The 22,709-nt window shown below is 31.4% G+C and overlaps 2 protein-coding genes across 5 annotated transcripts in view; both read left to right on the forward strand.

Moving 5' to 3' along the window:
• Window positions 1–20,715, forward strand: part of LOC108913220 (serine/Arginine-related protein 53-like) — a 33,043-nt gene extending 12,328 nt beyond the window's left edge. For all 3 annotated transcript variants that reach the window (XM_018718733.1, XM_018718734.1, XM_018718735.1), the window contains one exon: window positions 20,587–20,715. In XM_018718733.1, the coding sequence (XP_018574249.1) occupies window positions 20,587–20,691 (105 nt within the window). In that variant the 3' untranslated portion in view covers window positions 20,692–20,715. The remainder of the gene's footprint in view (window positions 1–20,586) is intronic.
• Window positions 20,670–22,709, forward strand: part of LOC108913219 (deleted in autism protein 1 homolog) — a 20,835-nt gene continuing 18,795 nt past the window's right edge. For both annotated transcript variants that reach the window (XM_018718731.1, XM_018718730.2), the window contains exons 1-2: window positions 20,670–21,456; window positions 21,512–21,618. In XM_018718731.1, coding sequence (XP_018574247.1) covers window positions 20,688–21,456; window positions 21,512–21,618 — 876 coding nt within the window. In that variant the 5' untranslated portion in view covers window positions 20,670–20,687. The remainder of the gene's footprint in view (window positions 21,457–21,511; window positions 21,619–22,709) is intronic.

Here is a 22,709-nt window from a genome sequence, read left to right on the forward strand (position 1 = left end):
TTTTAAGCATAAATGGATAGCCCTTTTGAAGGGCAATGCGTCGATATAGGGTTTGGCCTACTTTACTTTGACAGGTGCGAAAAAAAGCCAACGATTGGAACGAGCATGGTTTGAATTAATAACAAAAGTAGGTATCACAAACTTATGCGCAAAGAGTGCTATAGCAAAAAATATGTTTTGATTGATTGTAGGTACACGTTTTTATGTAGATTGGGTAGGTACACCCGATCACAGTGGCTATCTAGGCATTGTTCTGAAGAAGACAGTTAGCGAATGCAATAGTGCGTCATATCATTGTGACAGTTACAAATACCATAACTTTACATTACGATGGTGTTGTGTTTAAATGAGAAACAAAGAACTGAAATCCTAATTATGGTTGAATACGGAGATATAGGATCCGTAGTTATGATAAAATATGTCAATTATTCAATGCCAAGTATTCAGAACAACCAATACCTGCGTCTACAGTATGGAGATTAGTACGCAAATTTGAAGTCGCTGGTCATGTTAGAGATCTGTCTAGATCTGGAAGGCCAACGACAGTGATAGAAAATGATAGGCAAAATGTTATGTTTAGCTGTCACTGAAAATCCACACACTTCGTCGTATCGCCAAAAACGCCAACATATCAATACATAAATACGTACCTACAATCAACCAAAAACAAAACATCCACAAATTTCCATTTTTTGCTGTGGCACTGTTCTCGCATCAGTTTGTGATACCTACTTTTGTTGTTATTTTAAACCATGTCCATTCCAGTCATTGGCTTTTTTTTTCGGTCCTGTCAAAGTAAAGTAGGACAAACCCTATATCGACGCATTTCCCTTCAAAAGGACTATCCATTTATGCTTAAAAAATTAGGTAGTGCTATTTAAAAAAAATGTCGATGACGTCATAGGTTTATGAAACATAGCGCAAAAAAGGTTTAAGCAACGTGACAAAATGACAATTCCTATTTACTAATTGACGTGTTTTAGCGTTTTTGTGAAAACGAAACACAAAATAAAATACGAATTTTTTGCGTTACTTCTGGGACACACTGTATAATACAATGAAAATTTATTTTAATATCATTATCCATTTTCAGAAAAAAAAATGTCAAAATGTTATTAAATATCGGGAAACAATTTTGGACCACTCTACCGTGTTTTCACAGGAAAACACTACATAGGAGGTGCGTCGTTCAAACTCGTGCGGCTTCAGCGGTGGGGATGTCGATCTCTGTGTGCGCGGACGTGCGGCGCTGTGGCGTACGTAATCACATCTCACATCAGTCAGGTTGCAGCACCCAGCGCTCCCCACCCTTCCGAATTTACGAACTCGAACGAAGCTAATTCCCTATGTAGCGTTGTACGGTGAAAGCACGGTATGTACAGTGTGTCCTAGGATTGTATCTCAAAAAAGGAAAACTTTTTTAATGTAAATTTATGTGTGTCTGTTGTGATAAGAGTTTCTTATGAAAGAAAGAAGGAAACATAAAGTTCTCATATATCTAGAGACTTCCAGTTAGCCTAAGTAAGAAATTTAGTTTGAAACAAAAAAAACTGTCTAATTTTATAACTAAGAACATCCATTCTTCAGATTAATTCACAACCTCATACTGCTTAATGCAATATCTATTACAGAAATTGGGTTGGGAAGGTATTGCCATATTTGTCTTATGGTATAAATATGTTCTTAGCAATTTACAGCTATTTGGGCAATTCTTGTTGTTATTGTAAAGCAACACATTTAAAATAGGCCCGTGCTACTTGCAAACGTGAGCACTATCTCTGCAGAAGTCTGATGTGCTGAGGCGACAGAAGGGCTGCCCCGTGATATTTGTGTGTTTAAACAAGCACAAAGGATGGATGTATACGTCATATGCAAAATTTGTCTGCTAGCTAATGTTATCAGCCCTACTTAGCACTAACTGAAAGTGTAATGTACTGACAAGTAGCGCTAAGTTAGCCGTGATCGTTCAATGTTAGCACAAAAGTGTCTGCAAGTGTTTGCAAAATTTTGTGATGTTAAATAGAGCCAATGTGTACGGAATCCTCGTATTCATATCCTTATGACGTGCACCCTCCATTGGTGCTCAGTCTATTTAAGTTGAGATGCTTGTTAAGATGTCCTTAGACTGTTAAGAGTCCTATGACAATCATTATGTTGCTTCTGCTTAGTATGCTGTTGTTGCGATTTGTGTCAGCCCAAGGGCCTCACCGGCCGCAAACATTCTTCAGTTGATTATTTTTTTAACTAATTATCAACTAATCTTTTTTTAAAAATATTTATTCTGTTATTAGCTTCCATGTATGTATGTATGTATGTATGTTGGAGAGTGATGGAATTGTTTTTCCATAGAGGCACTTAGGCCTTATTAGGCCCCTTGTACACTCTCCTTCATTACTCGAGTACTTTTCTTCAAACCATCCTATTTACTACATGGGTGGCTTAGTGGCAAAGTCTCGTACAGTTTATGTATGGTAGCATGGTCTTGAGTTACAGCGATTTTCTTTGCTCTGTTCTCAATACCATTTATCGGGTATCACACGCATACGGCAAATGTTGAGCGACCCAGGTCTTTAGTAGGCTGCCACAGCCAGGTCCTCAAGCCTACCTTAGGTCACCCATCCAAATCCCAGCCTGTGTCCGTGATGCTTACCTCGAAATCCACCGGCTAAGACACCCGGCTTTTTATTTTATTCTAAAATTGTAAAATTTAGAATTTGTTTTGAGTTAATACATTTACAATAATGAAAGAAAAAAAATCAAGTAATCTGGCTAGATAAATTTGTAGAAGCCTGAAAGCTGGTCTGGCCCCAACACATCGGTTTTTTCATTGCCCATCACATTGCTCTGACCTGGAGCTGAAGTCGGCTTCACATGATTCCCTCCTGAGATTTTCTTGTGCACAAGTAGAGATAGTGAATACTTGTGCACAGCCTGAGCAACCACATATTTTCCCAGAGGATTAAATAATCTCTTCTCTTTTGGACCCGTCTGTAAACTAGATGAGCCCTTTTGAGACCTGAATATCAGGTTTAGCGTGCCCTATCCGATATTTCTATTTTAAAATTTCCTTAGAAAATGTAAGTAGGGAATATCTTATCACTAATAGTTCTTAGAATCTCATCATCTTTTATCAATTGTTAGAAGAGCACCAGGTGATCCCTATGCTTTTGCTTAACCATATCCCCTTGTTTTAGCTTAACCATATTCACTTGTTTAGCCGGTTATGACATTTCTAAGGCCTTTGTCAGAGTTTTACATAATGTTTCTGCCATGCTGACACGTGCCATTCACTGTAATTTATTTAAAACTTTGATTTATAGTGGCCCGCCAAACTGCAGATCATTATACGACAGAGGCATAAGTGAAGTTAATTGGGAAAATAAAAAGAAACATTTATATCAACTTGTATATTTTATAACTTTGTTTTCGAGATACAGTATGTTAATTTTCAATTAACTCAAAAACTACTTACCTGATTTTGATAGTAAGGGGCTCAATTTGATGATCAGATTTAAATTAATTATTCCAGGAGTGACGCTGTGGCATTGTAACTAGATGTTTTATAGACAAATTTGAGCAAGTCAGTGCTATTTTATAAGTTTGATAGTGTTTATAAATTGAGTAATTAAAAATACAATTTATATAAATAAATTAAATTTTATAAATAAGAATGAATAATAAAAAAAGACAAANTGCTATTTAAAAAAAATGTCGATGACGTCATAGGTTTATGAAACATAGCGCAAAAAAGGTTTAAGCAACGTGACAAAATGACAATTCCTATTTACTAATTGACGTGTTTTAGCGTTTTTGTGAAAACGAAACACAAAATAAAATACGAATTTTTTGCGTTACTTCTGGGACACACTGTATAATACAATGAAAATTTATTTTAATATCATTATCCATTTTCAGAAAAAAAAATGTCAAAATGTTATTAAATATCGGGAAACAATTTTGGACCACTCTACCGTGTTTTCACAGGAAAACACTACATAGGAGGTGCGTCGTTCAAACTCGTGCGGCTTCAGCGGTGGGGATGTCGATCTCTGTGTGCGCGGACGTGCGGCGCTGTGGCGTACGTAATCACATCTCACATCAGTCAGGTTGCAGCACCCAGCGCTCCCCACCCTTCCGAATTTACGAACTCGAACGAAGCTAATTCCCTATGTAGCGTTGTACGGTGAAAGCACGGTATGTACAGTGTGTCCTAGGATTGTATCTCAAAAAAGGAAAACTTTTTTAATGTAAATTTATGTGTGTCTGTTGTGATAAGAGTTTCTTATGAAAGAAAGAAGGAAACATAAAGTTCTCATATATCTAGAGACTTCCAGTTAGCCTAAGTAAGAAATTTAGTTTGAAACAAAAAAAACTGTCTAATTTTATAACTAAGAACATCCATTCTTCAGATTAATTCACAACCTCATACTGCTTAATGCAATATCTATTACAGAAATTGGGTTGGGAAGGTATTGCCATATTTGTCTTATGGTATAAATATGTTCTTAGCAATTTACAGCTATTTGGGCAATTCTTGTTGTTATTGTAAAGCAACACATTTAAAATAGGCCCGTGCTACTTGCAAACGTGAGCACTATCTCTGCAGAAGTCTGATGTGCTGAGGCGACAGAAGGGCTGCCCCGTGATATTTGTGTGTTTAAACAAGCACAAAGGATGGATGTATACGTCATATGCAAAATTTGTCTGCTAGCTAATGTTATCAGCCCTACTTAGCACTAACTGAAAGTGTAATGTACTGACAAGTAGCGCTAAGTTAGCCGTGATCGTTCAATGTTAGCACAAAAGTGTCTGCAAGTGTTTGCAAAATTTTGTGATGTTAAATAGAGCCAATGTGTACGGAATCCTCGTATTCATATCCTTATGACGTGCACCCTCCATTGGTGCTCAGTCTATTTAAGTTGAGATGCTTGTTAAGATGTCCTTAGACTGTTAAGAGTCCTATGACAATCATTATGTTGCTTCTGCTTAGTATGCTGTTGTTGCGATTTGTGTCAGCCCAAGGGCCTCACCGGCCGCAAACATTCTTCAGTTGATTATTTTTTTAACTAATTATCAACTAATCTTTTTTTAAAAATATTTATTCTGTTATTAGCTTCCATGTATGTATGTATGTATGTATGTTGGAGAGTGATGGAATTGTTTTTCCATAGAGGCACTTAGGCCTTATTAGGCCCCTTGTACACTCTCCTTCATTACTCGAGTACTTTTCTTCAAACCATCCTATTTACTACACGGGTGGCTTAGTGGCAAAGTCTCGTACAATTTGTGTATGGTAGCATGGTCTTGAGTTACAAAGATTTTTTTGCTCTGTTCTCATTACCATTTATTGGGGACCACACGCATAAAAAAAGACAAAAAATTGTATTTCAATCTAAAAATCAAATTCATAAAAAAGCAGCAGTGTGCTGAAATTGTTCTATAAAATATCCCCCGAGAATATTTAAATTAAATCTAATTGCATCAAATCAAGCAATTTTTGAGATATTGAAAAAAGTTTTCCTAACTTTAACACCCTGTATCGAAAACAAGGCTTTAAAACATACAAGTTCATATGAATTCTTATTTTTATTTTTGCGAGTCCTACTCCTGTGACCCGGGAGGTCAAAATCCAGATAATCATGAAAAAATCAAAAAAAAAAAAATTCAATATTTCGTCAAAACTCTAAAAATGATGTTATGAGTATAAGAACAAGCAGGAAATATTATAAAGAGTGACATATATTTCTTATAGATTTACAAATATACAAATATAAGGGGAATATAATTGTGGGACACACTGTATGTAAAAGGTATTAGAAATATTTATAAAAAGAAATTTCTACATTTTACTCTAATATTTAGCATCATTTAAACATATATTTAATACATCTATACAATTCGTCGACTCTAAAAAATAGATAGAGTGAAAATAGTAATGGATCCCTCTTTGTAATAAGGGATGCATGCATTTGCGTGTGTAACACAATATATTTAGACGAAAATATGCAGGTTTAAATTCTCTGTACAATTTATATAAATGATACATTTGTATCTGTATGCGTTTATTCTGAATTGCAAGATATATAATGAAATTTAGCAAGCAGATACTTAATATTTACAAAAAAAATTGAGAAACAAATCGGGATGTAATTTCATTATTTTTAAACAATTGCCACTGATAACATACAATATTTTGCTATTTCAAAAAGTTATTTAAAAAAATACCATAACATAAAGTAATGATTATTTAAGTCAATAATTTTATAAATAACACTATTAATTATTATTTAATTATAAATATTTACAACGCAGTTGGTACAGTTAGTGAAACTAATTCCAGAAGAAATCTTATTTGTTGAACCTGCAGTAATATTCCGTGATATGTTATTGGTATTACTCGGTTCTCCAAGAATACCACCAGAAATTGTTTTTTATTTTCTATAGAATTTTCAACAAATCCTTCTGCAACAGCTGCCGTGTTGTTTTATTTTTAAAATATTGGCCCCAGAATCTGCAAGTAAAGTGGCCGAAGATCTTCTGAAACAGTGCCCTGTGAATAATGCACAATTCGGCAAACCAATCATTTGAGCAACCATCTCTGGTAACTGACCAATAGTATTAATTCCTACTGGTTGTACACCACATTTACCATTTCTATATCTAACAAAGCGTAGGTTTCTATACTTCCTGATAATGTCAACAAAGTTTAGTCCTTCTATATCTCCCGGGGTGATTACAAATTCATGAATTACTCCAGTTTTTGTATTTGGAATATTTACTAGAAAATACGTCTCCTCATCTATAACATCTTCAACACGTACAAATGTTAATTCTGATTTCCGACATGCACAACCAACACAACCTAAAGCAAAAAATGCGAATTAGTAAACTGACAACTAAATGAAGCAATTATTAGTTACCTTAGCCATTAAAAGATTATTGTCTTTCCTCTCGGTCAAAAACTTCGCAATATATACTTTTGAAAAAATGTTTGATATCATAGCGTGGTATCCATAAGATGTCTATACCTTTTTTTAAAGACAGCTCAGTTCTCAACATGGAGTACTGTGTCCATAGCGTAGAAGCCTTCAAATTCTTCTTACTTTCAAAATATGCCAATAGTACTTGACGTGTTTTACTTTCTTCTGTTCACGCCATTTCTCAAGTTTTTCATAAGCTAAGTCATATAACGCTTTAGATATTTCAGAAATCAGTGAACATAAGGCATTTCGTGCTGCTTCTTCGATATCGCTCTGTATATCGTCAGAATCTGAACATAAATAACACATTTTTCCTAATAAATGGTAATAGTAACGATCAACGTCACAGAATAGATCAGCGTCTATTAAATGTCAAGCCAAATGACAAGGAAATTTAAATTGACACTGACCTACTAGATAATTGTTATTTAAATTATACTTGTAAATGATCAAAATTAAAACTTGTATTTCCCATTTTTCGTCAAAATTAGAAAAAATCTTGTATGTAATACATTATGAAACATGATTTTATGTAACTCGTGCGATATTGTGGGATCTTGCTTTGCTCGTCCCGCAAACTTGCACTCGTTACATAAAATCACACTTTTCATAACTGATTACATAAATAGCTATTACAAAACTATAGTTTTTTCACACTAATTTTAGCTCATCATTTAGCATTATTTTATTATAGTTTTTAATTAATTATAAATACTTGTATGTCACTTTTAACTGAAAATAAGAATTTATACCAAGCCTAATAAATTCTTATTTTTTAATAAAAACCAAATATTTGATTTTAAATGGAGTGATTGCATAAAAAAAATATAGTATTTTATAACTGAATACTATTCTACAATCAATGTTAATGTGAATATTACAAGCAATCCTGCTAGTAACTCCTTACGTACATCTTTACGTAATGTTAAAAATTTATATTCAAATCGTACACCATTGTTGTCAACTTATAACTTACTAAACTATAATCATAAAAGGGCAAGGGCAGTGATTTGAGAACCAAATAAAGTTTTTCTTTAAACGAAACGCTATTCATTTTAATAACTATAATATCCGTAGATGCCTAAATGAAAATATTCACACGTGCCGCTCGCAGAAATAAACCACATACCACGTACGAAATATTACTGCATTTACTGCAGCAGTGGCTGTCGCTATTGCAGCCGCAAAAGCCCATATCTTTGTGTACTGGGTCACGTGCCTGATTAGCAGGGATGGGTAAGTATAAAATTGTCAAGTATTATACATGTAATTTACATGTATAATACATTGTAAAATATTACAATTTTCTACAGTAAAAAATGTATATATTTTTAAAGGTTAAATATATGTATANACCAAATAAAGTTTTTCTTTAAACGAAACGCTATTCATTTTAATAACTATAATATCCGTAGATGCCTAAATGAAAATATTCACACGTGCTGCTCGCAGAAATAAACCACATACCACGTACGAAATATTACTGCATTTACTGCAGCAGTGGCTGTCGCTGTTGCAGCCTCAAAAGCCCATATCTTTGTGTACTGGGTCACGTGCCTGATTAGCCGATAAAAACAAAGGATGCATCTAATTGTTTGCTGTGCACACATTCTGTATATGAGGTTGCATATATTAAGGAGCGTAGCTCGCGTCGCAATAAATAATAGTATAAGCTCCTAGATTTATTTTAGCATGAGTACATTTGGATTCTTTAACTATTTTGTTGATATATATGATTAAATACATAAAATTTTATATGTTCTGTAGCTCCGCAGCTCTTATGGTAAAACCGCCACTGCCTGTAAGTACTGCTTCCGCTGGAGGAAGCTTTTCAAAATTAAAACTAATAAAAAATTATTTAAGAATTACAATAGATAACAACTCATTTAGAGGGAAAAAAAAATTGTTACCTGGACTTTTATAAGTGGAAATGGTAAAGAGGCTTATAATAAACGAAAAAAAATAAATAAATGCGTGAGCAGGTGTGACGGAGGGTTGATTTGGAGGGTGAAAAATTGTATCATTGGGATTTCTGGCGAACGTTGACGTCAAACAAAAAAGTATCCAATACAAAAGTTGTAGCCCATGCAAAAATCTACAACTTATGTAGANTAACTTTTTAAGATAATGGGAAATTGAAGTTAGTAATATAGTATTTAATTCTCAATTAATTTTAGGGACTTAGATTCGTATAATCTGGTTATTGTTTATTATATCTAGGTATATTGCAAAAGGAATATTAAGTAATATAAGAATTAAGAAGTTAAGAACTATATATCCATGTATTTGGAGATCAAAAGTTACAAGTTATAAATAACATTTATGAGTCCTACGACTACGTATATAACAAAAATAAAACCTTTTAAAAACAACAGAATGTAACGTATACATATTAATTTAACATTCAAAATAGAACAGAGGCAGCTAACTAATATTCTGGTGAATTATTTGAGTCTTTAACTTTTAAAGTATAGTATATGTTCACTAATTTTTTAGAATTGTCTAAAGAAAGCTTATTTCTAATTGTCGAATGGACAAAAGACCAATTCGAAAAAAGTCGTTCCAATTGTGCTGTTGAAGCTGGAATACCCAATAATTTCAAAGCTATACTTGACAATTCAGGATGACGTCTTTCACACAAACCCCAATAAGTTTTTCCATTGTCTAGATTCTTGGAATTTAGTTTACCAAAAATATTGCTACCATGATTAAAGTCTTGAAGGCTGTCTAGCCCTTAAGATAAATTTTCTAAGAAAAAATCTTCAAGCTTTTCAACAAGTTCAAGGTTCCTTTCAATTTTTTTCCCTTTATATTTCGGGTGAAGCTTATTTGCTGCCAATGCATAAATATTAACGGCTTTCTTTCTTCGTTCTACCATTAAATTGGCATATTCTAGATAACCTTCTGGTAGCTCTAAAGAAAACCATTCTTCAGTAGCATCAGCAATAGTTGAATCTACAGACTGGCAAACATTAACTAACCTACAAACCAGGTCAAATAATTTTACTGCATCTTCAACTTGCATTTTAAAATAATCATCAAAGACGAGTCTTGTAACTGCTTGTTTCACTTTATATTTTTCCTCCCCCACAATATTTTTCATCGAGGCTAAATTCTTTAAATAGCACTTGAAAGCATCCCTGTATGAACACCATCTTGTTTCACCCGCCAGTAAAATTCTGGATCCCCCCTTTTTTAAGAACTTCATGTTCCAAATCTGGATGTTTAAATTCTTTTAATACACAGTTCACATTTGCAGCAAGTTCTGGTTTAACTAAATCTTTTGCTAACAAATTTGCACTATGGCTGTTGCAAGTTGCATGCCATAAATTCACCTGTTTGCCCATTTTTATCATTGGAGATGCATTGTCAGATAGAACGGCATACAGTTTGCTACTATATTTGGATTCGACTATTTTTTCTGCTTCTTCTACAATTGTAGTTAAAGCATCCCCTGTTTCTTTTTCACCTGTCATATCCCAAGAATCAATAAATATTTTTTCTCCACAAGCATTGTGAATCATGGCAACCACATTCTTCGTATTGTTTGATGAATTTTTCCACCCATCGATTAGTAACACACATGCAGTGTCTTTGATCTTATACTGATTACATAGTCTATCATAGCAGTCATTTAAAATAGTTGTAGACAGNGGAGATAGGTATCTGGAAAATTTTTTTAAATACGTCTACTATTTTTATGACAAAATCTAATCATTTTTAATTCTGAATTATGTATTACTATTATAATTGATTATAAAGTTTTCAGCATGTTTTAGCTATCATTTAAAATTTTTCCTGAGTACGGCTCAAAACGCTTTCAAAATATCTATTGGATGAAATCATAACAGTATGAAAGTCAATACCGCACAAAATATCCAACAATTTTTTTTATTACTATTAGCAATACTAATTAGGAATAATAAAATTTTTCATAAATTCGTATTATTTTTTTATTAGGTACAACTTTTGAAATTATTGATTAAAAAAAATTGTTGGATATTTTGTCATGTATTGACTTTAAACTGTTATGACTTAAAGATTTTTTTATTTCACCAAAAAGTATATGTCAAAACGAAAAAAATGATTGTCGGCAGAACCCTGTATGATGATTTTTCTAAGTAGAATTTTTCTTTGAAAAAAAGTGTTTCAGACCGGAAAAAATTTAAATCTCGGAAAATTCTCGATTTTTTTATCTAAAAAAAATTGCGGTTATTTATGACACAGAAAGGTATACTTTCACCAAGTTTCGTCAAAATTAAATTATTTTTGCGGAAATGAGAAATAAAAAACGAAAAATCAGAAAAAAAACTGTTTTCCGCATTTTTCTCGGAAATTTTGGGGTTATCTTAAAAAGTGACCTCTACAAAAGTTGTACATTTTTGCATGGTCTACAACTTTTGTATTGGATACTTTTTTGTTTAATGTGCCAAAGAAGTATAAGTAAAAAGTTTCTTTGTTTATTTATGAATAAAAAAATGTCCATTTCAAGTGTTTTTTATTTTAAAAACCCTTCTTCTTTCGCCATTAGAGGGCCTCGCGAAATGTACCTTGCCCACATTAAATATTTAGGTCTCGCGCCGCCACTGATTATGTGTAAATCCGTGGTGGCTGGTGGAAATTGAAGTGAATATATTTTTATAAAGAAACGGACCTATATCATTTTTTAGGAAATAATTTCTAGGCCCTTAAGGAGAATCTTGGAATCTCTTGAAAAATGTTGCACGTGTATGTACAAAATATGTTATTTCATAATCAACTGACAGATATAATTAGGTGTTTTTCTTATATTTTTCATAAAAATTTTTTGTAATAATATAATAATCTTTATTTAGCCAATACTAATAAAAGTTTACAAATTTTCAAGTATATACATACATTCTCTAGTCCCATGATATCTCCTGCACATAACAAAAACACATACATACCCAAAACAGTATGGTTTTTCTAAAATAAATTGCCAAAATGCCTCAAAAACATATTTCTTTAAACATAATTTTAAATTTTACATGATTATTACAATTCTTTATTACTATACATCTGGCAGTGCATTAAACATATTCAACCCCCTATACAAAATTGTTCTATTCAGCGCCCCAGACCTAGCAGTTCTAATAAAAAAAATCTCCATGTCTCCTTGTACTATGCGAATGAATTTCATTCACATATTGCACCTTATTGCACAAATATTTAGAGTTGTCTGATTTTTTATTTTAAATACCATATTTAAAGTCCTGAAAATTAATCTTTGCTTTATATTCCGGAGAGCTATTCATCTTTCAAGATAACACTAAACGAGGACAATCTAAAATCTGCAATGTGTCCGTCAAAAAGGCCTGCAGACACGCATGTTAATAGATTTTTTCACTTCAAAAAACGAGCGACAGGTAAAACATGATAATAAATTTCATGACAGTAATTATCTTAATAATAAAACAGTTAGTTTATTTCACATAAATATGCAATGTCTGACGAACAAAATTAACAAAATATATTGCTACCTTCAAGAATTTAAATATGATGTTGTTTGTCTATCAGAACACTGGTGCTTGCATCAAATCAGTTAAAGAATATCAACTTGGGTGATAATGTTTTGGCTGCTAGTTTTTGTAGGTCTAACAATTCACACGGCGGAGTAGCCATTTATGTAAAAAATGGAATTAAGTATAACAAAATATTAGTTGAAAATTTTTCATCTGAATTAATATCAGAATTTTGTGCAATTGAATTAATTGATGCAAAATTGGTTATTGTTACCGTATATAGGCCATGCAATATGTTAGGTAATAAGCATTTTGACATATTTCTAACTAATATAGAAAGTATCCTGGCAAAATAATGTAAGACAAACTCACATATGGTGCTTGTGGGTGACTTCAATACCGACTTCAGATCTAACTCTGTAGAATTGACTGACTTGGTCACTATAATAGACTCATTTGGTCTACATGTAACGGTTTCTGATTACACAAGAGTTTCGAAATTTTCAGCCTCATGTGTTGATAATATAGTCACTAATTTTGACACCAATGATTATGAAGCNTATTTTACATATGTAATTTATTAAATTTATTACATTACATTTTATACATATTTTGTACATTTTATACATAAATTACATGATATTTTACATGTAAAGTAAAAAATTAAAATATTTTTCTAGTTACCCATCACTGCTGATTAGCCAATAAAAACAAAGGATGCATCTAATTGTTTGCTGTGCACACATTCTGTATATGAGGTTGCATATGTTAAGGAGCGTAGCTCGCGTCGCAATAAATAATAGTATAAGCTCCTAGATTTATTTTAGCACGAGTACATTTGGATTCTTTAACTATTTTGTTGATATATATGATTAAATACATAAAATTTTATGTGTTCTGCAGCTCCGCAGCTCTTATGGTAAAACCGCCACTGCCTGTAAGTACTGCTTCCGCTGAAAGGAGCTTTTCAAAATTAAAACTAATAAAAAATTATTTAAGAAATACAATAGATAACAACTCATTTAGAGGGAAAAAAAATTGTTACCTGGACTTTTATAAGTGGAAATGGTAAAGAGGCTTATAATAAACGAAAAAAAAATAAATAAATGCGTGAGCAGGTGTGACGGAGGGTTGATTTGGAGGGTGAAAAATTGTATCATTGGGATTTCTGGCGAACGTTGACGTCAAACAAAAAAGTATCCAATACAAAAGTTGTAGCCCATGCAAAAATCTACAACTTATGTAGAGGTAAGTTTTTTAATAACCTCAAAATTTTCAAGAAAAATGCAAAAAACCGCTCTTATTTTTCGTTTTTTATTTCTCATTTCCGCAAAAATAATTTAATTTTGACGAAACTTGGTGAAAGTATACCTTTCTGTGTCTCAAATAACCACAAATTTTTTTAGTTAAAAAAATCAAGAAGTTTCCGAGATATTCATTTCTTCCAGTCTGTAACACTTTTTTCAAAGAAAAATTCTACTTCGGAAAATCATCATACAGAGTTCTGCCGGTGATCATTTTTTTTGTTTTGACATATATACTTTTTGGTGAAATAAAAAAATCTGTAATCACAGTTCAAAAATATGCTCAAAAATGCAAAAAAATAAAAAATGACTCAAGAATGAATTTTTTAATAATTGTTGATAATTTGTTTAAATTTAAAAAAAATTCAAAAACTGATTACACCATTCAATTCTATGGAAAAAATACAAAAACTGTCTCATTGTTTGACCCAAAACTTTATTTTTGTACAGTATTACTATAAACATAAGTCGAATAGTGAATAAATAAAATAAATAATATATCTTTTTTCGTAGGATCGATTAGTGTACTTATTTTTTAAAAATTTTGATGAATTCATAGATATACAGTGTGTCCAAGATAAGGATGGAATAGCGTTAGGATCTAGGAAACGGTAAGAGATACGGGGTGGCTCAGATTAGAAAAAAGTTGTGTTTTTTTATACCTAACAATATCCGGAAAAACCCGAACTTTTGCTAAATTGTTTAATTTTTTTCTGCCTTTATTTGAAAACGAATTTTAAAATAAATTACATATTTACAATTTTTCGCTCTATACAATGGCGTCAACATTTTTTTCGTCTTCGAAGGGCCATTATCGGATTATTTTTTTATATACGTCGCTGCTATTATTGTGACAAAATCTAGTCATTTTTAATTCTGAATTAGAGGATATTACTATTGTAATCGCTTAAAAAATTTTTAGCTTGTTTTAGCTATAATTTAAAATTTTTCCCGAGTACGGCTCTCAACGCTTTCAAAATATCTATTGGATGAAGTCATAACAGTATAGAAGTCAATACCGCACAATATCCAACAATTTTTTACTACTGTTAGCAATACTAATTAGAAATAATAAAATAATTCATAAATTCGTATTATTTCTTTGTTAGGTACAACTTTTTAAATTATGAATTAAAAAAATGTTGGATATTTTGTGTTGTACTAACTTTTATTCTCTCCTCTCTCTCTATCTCTTCTCCAATAGATACAGGTATTTTGAAAACGTTCAGAGCCGTACTCAGGAAAAATTTTTAATGATAGCTAAAAACCTNGCTATTGCTTTATGCGACCTCACAAAAGCCTTCGACTGTGTCCCCCACGAATTATTATTGGCTAAGTTGGAGCATTACGGTGTGAGGGGTTTGCCACTAGTTTTTTTTAAGTCATACTTAATGGACAGGTCTCAGTGTGTCACAATTAACAATAATGTGTCCGAATTTGAAGTGAATAACCATGGTGTACCACAGGGATCCATTTTGGGACCAATCTTATTTTTGATCTTTATAAATGACATTCATTACTCTCTTTTACCTAATAAATGTATACTGTTTGCGGACGACACTACTTTGTTGGTGTCACACAGGGACTGTTCTCAGCTGAATGTTCTAATGAACCAATTAATTGAGCGGGCGGAGCAGTGGTTTTCGTTTAACAAACTTACAGTAAATATTGAAAAAACCCAAAGGCTTACTATATCTTCAAACAGAGCAAATGTAAAGGGTGATCAAGTAAAGCTGCTCGGTGTAGTTGTAGATGATGGTTTAAATTGGGCAGGGCATGTTGGATATCTTTTGAAGGCACTCCCAAGTACTATTTTTTTACTACGCCAATTGAAATCTGTGGTTAGACTTGAGACTTTGATTTCTTCGTATTTTGCATTTTTTCATTCTCGTCTGTGCTATGCGGTGATTTTGTGGGGTAATTCTAGCCAGTCGAATAAGATTTTTTCTTTACAAAAAAAAGCGATTAGAGTACTAGCAGGTCTGAGCGGCAGAGAACATTGTCAACCACATTTCATTAACTTTGGGATCTTGCCATTACTCTGCCTATACATATATTACACTTTAACTGAAATACACAAAAATATAAACAGTTTTTGTCTTCAGTCAGACATTCACATATATAACACAAGAAACTCTAATGCAATTAGAACGGACCGCTTCCGACTTACAAGGTCACAATCAAATTCTCTTAAGGTTGGGCTTTATAATAAACTGCCAACTACTGTTAAATCGTTAAATCTGAATTGTTTTAAAACTGTAATTAGGAGGCATCTAAGTCAATACTGTTTCTATACAAAACACGATTTTCTTAATACAGATTATAAATAATTGCTGTTATATGTCGCTTCGTGTGAAGTTGGATTGTTTTGGCTTGTTTGTGATGATGTACTCTATATGTTATGTTTGATATACTATATTTTCTTTGTCTTATACACATTTATATGTATGACTATTCACATTTGTACCTTTGACTTGCCATAAATATATATGCATATATGTAACATGGTCCAATAAACTTTCTTTCTTTGTTTCTTTCTTTATTCTTAAAGTTCAACTCCTCCAGCATTTGCTATAGCGGTGTAACGATTACACTTCAATATAGTACACATAGCTTTATTCTATAATTTTTTATTTTTCCTATCTCGTTTTGACAAATCAAATAAAATTGTTGAACAATCAATGCTTTATACAACAAAATTCTAGTATTCATAGTGATACTATTACTTATCCTATTTAACAGGTATACTTTCTTGTAGTTAAACTTATTTAAATTTTAGTTTGATACTAACATTCCTTTTTTCCTAATGGTGTAACTTTAAAAGAAATTTTGCAAAATACTAAAAATACCTAATTGTACTTATTTTGATTGAAATTTGCAATATAAATTATGTATAATATGTGGTGCTTATATATATATACATAAGCACCCCATATTATACATAATTTATATTGCAAATTTCAATCAAAATTTTTGGGTCACTAAAGTTCTCTTTGTGGACTTAGAAATCATCTCTTAAAAGAGAGAATGGGTCTCAAGCTTATTTATAAAAATTCACCAAAACCACTTCAAATTTTCAGCAGCCACCACTGGAGTACCTACCTATATCTTATACAGGGGTAACTTTGAATGGGGGGTTATATTTATTTGGAGGTTACCTTTGTTTAGAAATACCTAAGTTTATTTTCTAAAATTTTGTCGTGAAAGCTTTAGAATTACAGAAATTTATTAAAAAAACAAATTTCCACTCCACTCAGCCTGACTTGCTGCTCTTTACTTTATTGAGTGGGTGTTCGCCAGAACCCTATGGTCCCATATAAATGAAAATTTATTCTGTTAGATAAGATAAACTATGAAACAGTACCTAATAAGTAATTTAACAGAAAATACAATGAGTAATAAATAAATAATGATAAATTACCTAAATACACAAAAATAAGTCAATAATCTGTTTACGCTGATTTTTACAGCATATGCACAAAATTAAACTAAAATAAAATAATGTAAAAAAATGCAGCTGTGACGATGTATTCGGTCATTCTGCGCCTACACCAAAAATACACCGACTGCTACACCCTCAACAGTCCTAAATATATTTTGCATAAGGGCCACATAATTTGATTCTCTGTGGCTTCCCCACACTATATTATATGGCTTGAGTAGCGTAGGCTTGCCTTTTATAAGTGTTCAGATCAGGATTGTTTTCTGATTAAATTGAAACTACACAGGGTTGATAAGTAATAATAAATTATGTTTTTTTTCTGCGATTAAATATTATCTATTTGGCTGATGAAATAGTTGAATAAGAAGAAAGAGTGAAAAACATATTCTGTTTAAAATTTTATAACTTTTTAATACTATAAGTTCTAACTTTCCTAAATGCGTCCATATACTTTTTGTAGTGATCGTAGCATTGTTTAATTTAACTAGGTCAATGTCTGAGGCCACTGACACAGACTAGTAATACAATTCGTGAAATTTTAAAAAATAGTTCATATCAGATTAGTATTTTTATTTTTTATGTACGTTATTTGAAATAGCAAATATAATTATTTTTAAAACATAATTTAGTTTTATTTATTTAATTAAAAAAAAATTAGTATTCTGGGGAACACGTATTGTTAACCCTAAAAACTGACCCCTCCCACATAAAGTTACACTGTAGAGTAATTACGTGATGTGACGTGTATGCGACCGATTGTATTTTTACCTTTACGTGTGTGTTCGTAATTTTACCTTTATGACTTTTGTAAGCATTTTTAACCACCAGTGGCCCGCATCAAATAATTCTGTTAATGAATGAATGAATTGATTAATGATGGTGGCATTCAGTGCAAAAACATTTTTGAAATGCAAATTTGTTTTCAATGAAAATAATCTCGTTTTTTTACATACAAATTAGCAACCTATCAAGATGATACATTGTGGGTAAATATATAATTGTACAGTATTATACCTTTTGTGAAATTATTTAAAATATTATATTTATCTAAACGGATAATCTACGCAAGAAAAGTCAAGAGATAAATTCCGTTCAAAATATGACCCACATTTCACAAATGATAAACTTTTTTTCCTCTTATGACTTGCCACAATATTTTGGGTAAATATAACCAATATACCCAGTGGCGTAGCTTTGGTCATGAGTGCCCAGAGCAAGATTTGAATTTTGCACCCCCCCAAATTTTGGGTAAGTCCTTAATGTGCCCATACCCCAGCAGCCTGCAGTGCACTCCCTTGAGGTTTGCGCCTCTGGCAACCGCGCGCATAGCACAGCCCTTAACCAGGACGCTGAGTGTACCATATATCCAGAGCTGGGAGTATTTTGACAAATAAAATACCAAATAGTATTTTAGATATAAAATAGTATTTTATATTTTGAAATTAAAATACTTTTGTTATGACCCCAAAAATATTTTGTATTTCAAATAGGTACCTACTTTAATAAAGTATTTTGTATTTTAAAAAAGTATTTAAAATATTCTAAAAGAAATTTAAATACTCTTGTGTATTTAAATTACTCGAATTATTTAAAATATCCAAAATACCTACCAAAACAAATACTTTTTGCCTGTTACGATTGGCGACTGGTACAACACGTGCTAAAAAAATTAGACCCCTGCACGCCTGGATTTAGCGCATTCTACTATTCTTATTGCTATTCTGTCTACTACCCTTTAAGTCACTATCATCACTAGTCAAGTCGGTAGCAATCATCAAAATTTAAAATTAATTTATTTTATCATTAGAGGGCTATATTCTAAGAAAAACTAATAAAAAATTGTGGTAGTAATTAGTCTGCATCTCAGTAATCCAAATGAAAATGATTGTTTCCAGACTCATGTCTAGTTTTTTTATTTTTTTAATTTTTTGATATCTTGAAATCGGGCTTGCCTTGCACAGACAATATTTTTACTTCTTAAGGGTTTCAGATTTAATATTTCGCAAGAAATATTTAATATTTAACATACTTAAGATACTATTTTAATTACTAAGTAATTTACATTTAAAATACTTGCCAAAGAAGTATTTTGTTTTTAAGTATTTTGAAATACTTTCGTACTAGTATTTTATTACACATTTTGAAAGTATTTTGCCCAGCTCTGATATATACTGATCTACTTGTTTGAGCTAGAACTTATTTTTTCGCATTGATTTCCATTTTGTTCAGTTATTATGCGTACAAAATTTCATATCAATATCTTAATTTGTTCAGAAGATATTTAAAAATATAAATTTTTAAACTTCAACACTGTGCCTGGAAAACGAATGCATAATATGCAATATATTGGTAAAGTTATTTATTTCTTCCAAAATTGCTGGTATATCTGCAAATGTAGAACTACATGCACCACCAACAGGGTCGTAGCTAGGGGCTGGGGCATGGGCACTACTTAATGTTTAAATATGTATACAAATATACTCGCAACTTAAATTGCAGTTTAAATTTATTGTATTTATTTTCCTTCAAAATAAGTATTGGGGGGGGGCAAAATTCAAATCTTGTCTTGGGCGCTCATGACCTTAGCTACGACACTGACCACCAACTTTGTATTGTTCAGCATATTCTTTTATCAACTATCACTTTTAATATATTGTCTTACAAGAATAATTTGTACAATGAAAAACGTTCATTACGGATACTCGTGCATCTCATTACTCTTTTTTATTTGCTGCCCTCTTGGTTATAATCCTTTTTTTTTCTGAATCTTATTCTAAAACCTCATTTGCAGTATTTTTAGAAGAATCGTTGTGTCTGCGAATGCACTTTCCTTTGAAGAAGACAGGAACAGTTTTTTTCTATAATCATCTAGGTATAAAATCCATATTATCCATTTTCTAATAAGTAAAATATATCATAAAAAAATTAACTTCTATTATATATTTATTCTTACTGAAAAAAATTGTTTATTTTTTAAATTCTCAGTTTTTATGCATACAGAAAATATAAACTAATTCCACTGTGCACCCAATGAAGGTTTTTCTATCTATCTACTTAATTAAAGACTGAATTGACAAAATCAACAAACTATGAATCTTAGTTTATGTTTTAGAAGTCGTTTGATATACAAAAGTACCTACCAAAAAACAAATTTTATTGCTGGTGTTAAAGATACTGAAATTACAGTGGAATCTAAAATTTTCACAACAATCAGATATTTATCTCTTAGTTAATTTTCATTTTTCTTGACTACCTGACGTAGGCATTATGACGCGATTTTAATGAAATTTTTTAACAGGACTGTGCAGTATAGGTGTATTAAATATGTATATGAATTCTACACCTTGTTTACATTATATAATAATTTTAATTTTCAGTTGTTTTTAAATGAAGAAGCAAGAATAGAAAAATGGGTGAAAGAGTTATATTCTTATAGGCAAAAAGCATTACAGCAAGGTTTAAAAAATATTACAAAAATATGAATACAAAATATGTTTTACTTACAGTATTGTCAATCACTATTAATGTAATCATTTATTACAAACTTTGTCCATCTGTATTACAATTATGTGAAGTTGACACCTGCCCAATTTGTTTTGGAACAGACTTATGTAATGAAATTGGACAAAATAAAATAGTGCTACAATATAACACATTTTCAGCTTTTATGTATAATATTTTTAGTGTAAAAAATGTGTATTTTGCTCGTTTCTACAATATGACAGTTGTTTTAAAGAAACTAGCTCATAATAATGAATTTCAAAAACTTAAAGAACTTAAAAGAAAAGACTTCAATGAGCTAATAAATTTTTTAGTTAGTGACAGCGGTGATAAACATTTTGTATTGTGTGATAAAAATACAGCCAACTCATTTTTAAGAATATTTAGTTATAAAAGCAGTGAAAACCTTGAAACATTACTTCATATTAATATTGAACCTCTTTTACTGGAAATCTTTAGTAGTCAGCATGGATGGTGTGTTCCTAAGTTATATGGGTATTGTGGACGATTAGTAGTTGTTCAAAATGCAGGCCAGCCGCTAAGTGAAATAGAAAGTTTTAATTGGTTTGATAGGTCATATGTAGCCTATCAGATATTGCAAAGTGTAAATAATTTCACAAAAAATCATGATATCTTTAGAATTTACTTAACAGATATATCTCCAGATAATATTGCTGTTAACCAAGACTTACAGATCACCTTTATTGATCTTGAAAATGCAATTTTAAAGAAAAAAGTTGCAGGAGGTAAGTTCATTTAAAGAATGTTCTTTTTATAATAAAACTTAATACTTATATTTAGGTGAAATTCATTATACCGAACATTTTGATGAGGATTTATATATGTATTCAGAAAAACAAATTTGTGAAAGTTCTATGAGTGATCATAACATATATTCAACATGTAGGGTGAGTGAACTCTTATCTTGTTACCACTGAGTTAAGTGTAAAAGTGTAAAGATTGTATACATACATGATAATTTTAACTAGATGTGAAGACGTTGCCATTTCAAAAACTGTCAGAGATTTAGAAATGGCTAAGTTGGGGGAAAATTGCAAACTAAATAATTCAAGAAGTGGATTTTTTAAGTTAATGGTTAAAAGTCCCATAGTATTAAAATTATTTTTCTTTTTATCCAGATAAAATAAAATATGATAAAATAAAGTTACCTATGTTTTCTATCTCATACTTGATTTAGTTAAATCATAGTCGAATTTCATTTGACAGACCACCTGTGAGATGGCTTCATCATAACAAAACTCATGTAATAAACTTTTTGAGTTGAAATTTGAGCTTCTGGGTTTCATCTCTGCTTGGTGTTAAACTAAGAAGTTAAAAAAATTAGTCCAATTAATTAATACACAGGGTATTTTTACGATGAATTTTCAAAAATTGTCAAGCGTAAAGTACCTTTGTTTTTAAAAATATCAAAAATATTTTCTTATAGTTGTTTTACATTAACAATTTATTCATGAATAAATTAACGAAGTTCTTCATGAATTAATTCACGAATTTATTGGTAAACAGTGTGGTTTTACACTGCTACAGGCTTTGTCAAGTTTTTTGACGTATGAATCAGTTCTACCAATGAATCAAAGGAAGCAAATAAATTTCAAAAATGTCACCTTTCCACTCATAATTGTAGTGATACAACAGCGGTACCGTTCTGACACATATTATATAAATATTAGTTTTTGTAAGTAACAAATCAGTAAAAACAATGCAAAACTAGTACAACGCCACACAGTTATTTACATATTCCAATAACATAACCTCATTACTGATCTGAGGCTGGAAATCTGTTGGGTTGGTACTTCTGAACTTCACGAAGAAATTGACGAAAATTAGAACATGCTCTAATTTTCGTCAATTTCTTCGTGAAGTTCAGAAGTACCAACCCAACAGATTTCCAGCCTCAGATCAGTAATGAGGTTATGTTATTGGAATATGTAAATAATTGTGTGGCGTCGTACTAGTTTTGCAATGTTTTTACTGATTT

The sequence above is a fragment of the Anoplophora glabripennis genome, unplaced genomic scaffold (genome assembly GCF_000390285.2).
Source record: "Anoplophora glabripennis isolate ALB-LARVAE unplaced genomic scaffold, Agla_2.0 scaffold967, whole genome shotgun sequence".
NCBI lineage: Eukaryota > Metazoa > Arthropoda > Insecta > Coleoptera > Cerambycidae > Anoplophora > Anoplophora glabripennis.